At 46.7% G+C, this 6386-nt stretch overlaps 1 protein-coding gene across 2 annotated transcripts in view; it reads right to left on the reverse strand.

The window, feature by feature from the left end:
- MYZAP (myocardial zonula adherens protein) overlaps positions 1 to 6386 on the reverse strand; it is a 103668-nt gene that overhangs the window by 60502 nt on the left and 36780 nt on the right. For both annotated transcript variants that reach the window (XM_007458911.1, XM_007458912.1), the window contains exons 6-8: positions 5438 to 5590; positions 1635 to 1760; positions 526 to 654 (exon numbers count right to left, since the gene is read on the reverse strand). In XM_007458911.1, coding sequence (XP_007458973.1) covers positions 526 to 654; positions 1635 to 1760; positions 5438 to 5590 — 408 coding nt within the window. The remainder of the gene's footprint in view (positions 1 to 525; positions 655 to 1634; positions 1761 to 5437; positions 5591 to 6386) is intronic.

Raw genomic sequence — 6386 nt, forward strand, 5'->3', positions numbered from 1 at the left:
GATCCCACGTGCCGCGGAGCGGCTGGGCCCGTGAGCCATGGCCGCTGAGCCTGCGCGTCCGGAGCCTGTGCTCCGCAAATGGGAGAGGCCACAACAGTGAGAGGCCCGCATAACGCAAGGAAAAAAAAAAAAAAAAAAAAAAAAGCCAACCCTTCAGACCCAGGCAGGGCTTGGGGTGTCGCTGTAACGTCGAAACAGGGCTTGCCTGCTCAACAAGTAATCTGAGCTCATGCTTGGGGCCCCAGCAAAGCAGGGCTGCTAAAATAGTAGTTGTTTCCGTAAATAATTTTATACGCAATGTTTTTTGAAGCATCAAAATTTTCACCATGGGAAAAATTAGAACTTTGTGGGACTTCCTTATACTTTCTTTTACAGTTTGCTCTTTGTTTTTTTCGAGTCACAAATTGCAGGGATGAGAGGGATCAAGTGGTGAGGGCTTCTCATACTTTGGGGCAGGCCTGCAGGGGAACTGCTGCACCGCAAGGGAGGCTGGGCGAGGGGGCCCCGGGCCCCAAGCTGTGTTACCTTCTCCATGCGCTCAATCAGCCTGTCCAGCTCCCCGATCCTCTGGTCCTTCTCTTCTAGGCTGATCTCTGCCGCTTGCATCTTTTTATTGGCTTCTTCAATGGCTTTCAGAAAACTATTGGTTTCTTCCTGCAAAAGAAACGCACTCTCCTCAGGAGAGCGTGGAGTAGCCTCCAATCAGGGTCCAAACAGCTCAGGCCTGGCTAAATCATCGTGTCTCTTTAAAAGCATGACCTGGGGGCCTAGAAGTGTCTCACGGATCATGAACTCAAATTCCATGATTCTGGTTCTCACCCGTGAATAAAGACACATTGCATGGCTTCTTAATGGGCCTACTTATTTTTTCTCCTTTTTTTCCCCCTCGTCTCTTTATGTCTAAAAAGAGCCTACAAATGTTACTTATCCCCTGACTGGCTGCTCAGAGTGTCACACAACCTAAACGGAATTAGGGCTGGATCTGGAATTGAATGCAGAATGCCCAGATCTTTCTCCCATATTGCAAAGTACCAACTCAGTCAATCAATCAGCACATGTATTAAGCCTGTGAGGACACAAGATAAGGCAGAATGGAGTCCCTGCCTTCAAGGAATGTATGCTCTTCTAGAGAAGCCAAGATGTGAGACATACAGCTCAGCTCCAATAACAGGGACAAGAGAATTCCACGGCAAAGAGCAGAGAAAGTGTGGGTTTCCCAAGGACAGAGGACACTTGCAGGTGTGTGACTGGGAAAGACTTCATTCGTGGAGATGCTGGCATCTTCGGGGCTCTCAGGGAGCGTAGGTAGGATCGAGGACGGGCAAGGAAGAGCAAATGGAGTGAGAAAGGGCGTGGCTGCAGGTAAGCCCAGGATCTGCTCTGATGCTGGCTAACGGTCAGACCAGCTAGAGAAAGTGGTGATTGAGGACTATTCCAAGCAGGGAAGGTGGTGAGTAAAGGAAGGGAGGGAGAAGGGAGAGCAGTGAATCGGCAAATAATAAATTCCTTGACCCGTCACCCACATTAGAGTCCACTAACTCACCTCTGAGCACAAACCCTACCATGTAAAGCTCACCAACAATAATGTACCCCAAACTCTCTGCTATCCCATCAGCAGGTAGGACATAACACACCAGGAGCGCCTCTCTCTCGGCACTGTGCCTCTGCTGCTCTTCGTGCAGCCTTTCTTCGTACTGGCTGTACAGCTTCCTGGTCATCTCTCTCATCACCTCTGCGTTGGCTTCTTGGGAGGATTCCACCTGCAGAGAGACTCGCTTCAGAGCTACAACTCTGCTGGGCTCAGAGGGAATCCACACCTTTCACTCTGTAGGTATCAAGTGTGGACTCACGGGGGAGTGGACCCGTGCCCCAGGGCTCTGCAGGAGACAGAGGCAGCAGGAACTAACGGGGAAAGAGGTAGAAGGAGGAAGGAAAAGGGGTGAGCAGGTGCAGAGAAAATTAAAGTGGCCCCTTACACTAATTTACTTGATTATTGTCTGGAAAAGGTGCTCCACAGGAGTGAATTTTTCAAAAGGCAGAAACGTATCTCTCTAAGTGTCAACCTTGCCCCCCAAATTTAGCCATTTTTAAACTGAATTCTCTAAAATGTATCATGCCCCACTGCCTTATTTACCTCTTTCCTCAATGACTCTTCCTGTCTAATGTTCTTTTGCTCCCGAAATTTTATCTTTTTTTATTTTATTTTTCCAGTACGCGGGTCTCTCACTGCTGTGGCCCCTCCCGTTGAGGAGCACAGGCCCCGGACGCGCAGGCGCAGCGGCCATGGCTCACGGGCCCAGCCGCTCCGCGGCATGTGGGATCTTCCCGGACCGGGGCACGAACCCGCGTCCCCTGCATCGGCAGGCGGACTCTCAACCACCGCGCCACCAGGGAAGCCCTATCATCTTTTATTCTATCAGTTTTAACAAACCTTTTTCTCTAGTTAATATATCCACACTCTAATTGGCCTCAGAAAGATATGCTTTTTAAATTCTTCAGTATTCTACTGTGGGCTGAAAATAAGACCACTACGTTATTGGACTTGGGTCAGAGTCCTACAAAATTAACAAGTAAAAAGGTTTGCTATAGGAGGAAGGAGGGAGTAAAAGAGAAAAGAGGAGATTACAGATATTGATGTTCTATTTCTTTGTTTTGTAGATTTAACTTTGAAACCAAGTCAATAATTTATCTGTTATAAATATTAAATTTTAAACAATTATCTACCAAGATCATTCACTGGGACAAGAACAGACCTTTCAACAAATGGTGCTGGGATGATCGGATTTGTCACATACAAAAGAATGAAGTTGGATCCCTAATACACCATATACAAAAATTAACTCGAAATGGATTAAAGGCTTAAATGTGAAAGCCCAAACTATAAAACTCTTAGAAGAAAACCATAAGGCAAATCTTTGTGACCTTTGATTAAAATTAGATATGACACCAAAAGCATAACTGATGAAAAAGACTTCATCAATATTCAATATTAAAAACTTCTGTGCTTCAAAAGATAGCATCAAGAAATTGAAAAGATAACACCTAGAGTGGGGGGAAATATTTGTAAATTATTTATCTAATAACTTGTATCTGGAATATATGAAGAGTTTTTACAACTCAATAATAAAATATAAATAACCCAATTTAAAAATGGGCAAAGGATCTGATAGACACTCCAGAGAAGATATCCAAATGACCAATAAGCACAAGAAATGCTGCTTAACATCATTAGTTATCAGGGAAATGCAAAACTACAATGAGCTTCACACCTACGAGGATGACTATAATCAAAAGAGAGTAACCAGTGTTGGCAAGGATGGGGAGAAATTGGAATCCTCTTACATGGCTGGTAAGAATGTAAAATGGTGCAGGCTATGCACTCTATGTTACCTTTCATATTGTTTGACTTCTCCCCCCCCACCCCAGGTGCATACATTACTTCTTTAAAAAAATTTTTAAGTCAGAAAAGCAGGAAGGCCTTTGAAGAGAAGCTGCCCACATGGAGTTGAAGCCATCCCATTAGTTGTACTGGCCAATCAGTCTCTAGGAAACACTTAAGCTCATATAAGAAATCTGGACTCATCCCTTCCATACCTTTGTGCTTTTCCAAATGTTGTGTTTGGAAACATTCCCATCTGGTTTGGGGGACCTTAGCTGGAGGCTCCTGGGGGCTTGCACAGGCCTAGCTTAGGAGATGAGAAAAAGTAGAGCCGTGGGCAAGCAGGCTTATGTTGCGAGTGGCTGGTGTTTCCTTTCTTCCCTGGCCCTGCCCTCACCTGTGAACTTCAGGCCATTGATTTTATGCCTCTGAAGGTTTGTTTGCGTCCCTTCCTTCCAGCTTACTGCTTGTTTAAGAGAGCTGAGTTAGCTGGGTAGGTAACCTCTGGATAAGTAAGGTGCACTACAACCCCGATAGGCTACATGATGTTTACTCCAAAGACTGGACAAAAGTCTCTCTTGATGCCCTCTCAATCTCCCCTCTCATCTCTAGGCAAGTTTTGGTACCAAGAAACCACAAAATGGGAAATCCTGAAGAGAGGTTATCATTAGCTGAAAGAGACCCAGCGTGTCCGGCACTCCATCTCCACTTCTAGGATGGGCTCTGTCCCTCACGTCCTGTTTACGCTGCATCCAGGTCACATGAAATACTCTGAGTCCTGTCACTTCTGTAATTTGGGGGGTGTGGGGTTGGGTAAAGCAAAGCATTAGTCTCTACAACAGGCAACCGCGGACTGGATTTAGAGGTTTGGTCTCCCTGACACCACAGCACCTCTGGAACAGACATGGATGAAGAGCACAGGCGCAGAGAGTAGATACTCAGTACATATTTGTGGAATGAATGACTGCATAGAGACCCTACATTGAGGAAAAGACTCCAGTCATTTCAGAATTTTTCAGCAACAAACGCCTTTTTTTCCAAAGTAACTCTTAACGCAGAAATACAATATATGAAAACGTAGGAGAGCATCCCTGTTTGAAGTGAAAGCAAAGAGGAGCTGATCGACTGTGTAGCTCTCTGGTCCCTCCCCCTTCCCAGGTGGTTGTGTTTGGCCAAGTGGGTGGTGAGGGCACAGCCTGTGGGGCAGCCATCACAGAGGCTACACAGTGTGGTGGCCCGTACTCCGCATCAGCTGTCCCTGAGGCAGCCCATAGGCAGGGGACCGCGTGGCCCAGTTTGTTCCCCTAACTAAATTCTTAATAGCACCTCCTCTCACTCCTGAACATACTCTGGTTTGAGCAATAAATCACATGGTACACTACCCATAACACACTCTCCCCTAGAATAGCCTAAGGCTGTGTTGAACACAATCTGAAAAGCACAGGCTTAAATAAAAACAAATTCATTCAGGAAATAATTTGTTGCGTGACTTCTGTGGGCCATTCGCGGGTCGGTTCCTGGAAGTTTCAAAGCTGGAAGGACCACTAACATCTCCAGGGCCTTAGAAGCTGAGCTGAGGAACAAGCACGACCTGGGGGCAGGAGGGACACTGCCCAGAGTCCTTGGTCACCCACGCATTTTCTTCCTGGGGGCCCTTCAGCTCTTCATTGTCAGACCAGACAAAGAGGCCTTGGAACCTCAGAGACAATCTAAGCAGTGAAGCTTCTGCAGAGTCCCGGACCTGTGGGCCGCCCAAGTGTCCTCTCAGTACATAAGAGCAGTGCCACGATGAGGTCTCAGTAGCCCTTGAGGCCACTGGGACCACGGCAGGAGAGCCCAATAGGGGTATGTACAGGGTACCCCCAATCTGCACTGTGAACACAGAAACCCCCTCAGTCCCTTCAAGTCAAATCCTGTGGGGTTGGCCACAAAAAAGGGTGGGGAAGCCCAACAAAGAAGAGAAGAGAGAAAGGGAAATGGGAGAGTTGGCGATGGGAGAAGAGAGAAAAGGAGAGAAGAGAGAAAGGTTAGCAGGAAATCTACATTCCTGTACTTTACCTTCATTTTCAGCAGCTGGTTTTCAACCTGTGCTACCTCTAACTGCCTCTGCTTTTCCCGCAGCTTGTCCATGGAGGCTTCATACGTCTGCTGCAGATTTCTGATTTGAGCTTTAATGTTGCTATTCTCCAAAGTAACATCCACAAGGGTTTTCTGTCAGGATGAAAATAAAAACCAGATCTAGCGGTGTGAGGAAACATGGCCAGAGTCATACACCGGGACATCCCTTTGTCATTAACGGCTGAGGGAGACATCGGCCCACAGGAGCTGCAAGCCTGGGACCCTGGTGTTAGAGCGCCTGAGGGCCCCCCTGGTGGTCAGGAGGGCTGCCGCCCTGTACCTGGGTGGGCCAGCCAGCTTTCCCCCGCAACATGCCATGGCTGCTGCTAACACCGCTTGCCACTGCTTAGGATGGATGGAAATGGATTAGAACACTTTTCCAAGGAAAAATGTTCGCAATACGTAATTTCACATGGAAACAAATTGGGTTTGAAAACAGTAAGTACAAAAGACTCCCATTCTGAAAAAAATAATGCATGAGCATCTGTCCAAATGTATTCATGCCTAGGAAAACAAAAAACTAGAAGGAGTCACCAAAATCCAAATAATGATTTTCACTATGGGTGGGATAGGATTATAGATGGTATTAATTTTCTTCTTCGTATCTTCTATATTTTCCATATTCCCAAACTGAAATCAGAAAACAAAATACGTGTTTTATAAAATGGAGATATTCCCCTTTTTTCTTAAACAGGTTGTTTACTTCTGTACTTCTAGACGAGCTGCCAGGACAGCGACAACAGGGCTGAGGATACCGTAATGGCTGCAAATGCTTCACCTCCCTCGCTCAGGCAGAGAAGGGTGGTGATGAAGGGAGGGGCAGGCAGGGAGTGCCTGACAAGTGTCAGAAGCCTGTTGCTTATTGCTCCAGGCTGCCCACTGGAGCAGG

The sequence above is a fragment of the Lipotes vexillifer genome, unplaced genomic scaffold, assembly GCF_000442215.2.
Source record: "Lipotes vexillifer unplaced genomic scaffold, Lipotes_vexillifer_v1.1 scaffold102, whole genome shotgun sequence".
Classification (NCBI taxonomy): Eukaryota; Metazoa; Chordata; class Mammalia; order Artiodactyla; family Lipotidae; genus Lipotes; species Lipotes vexillifer.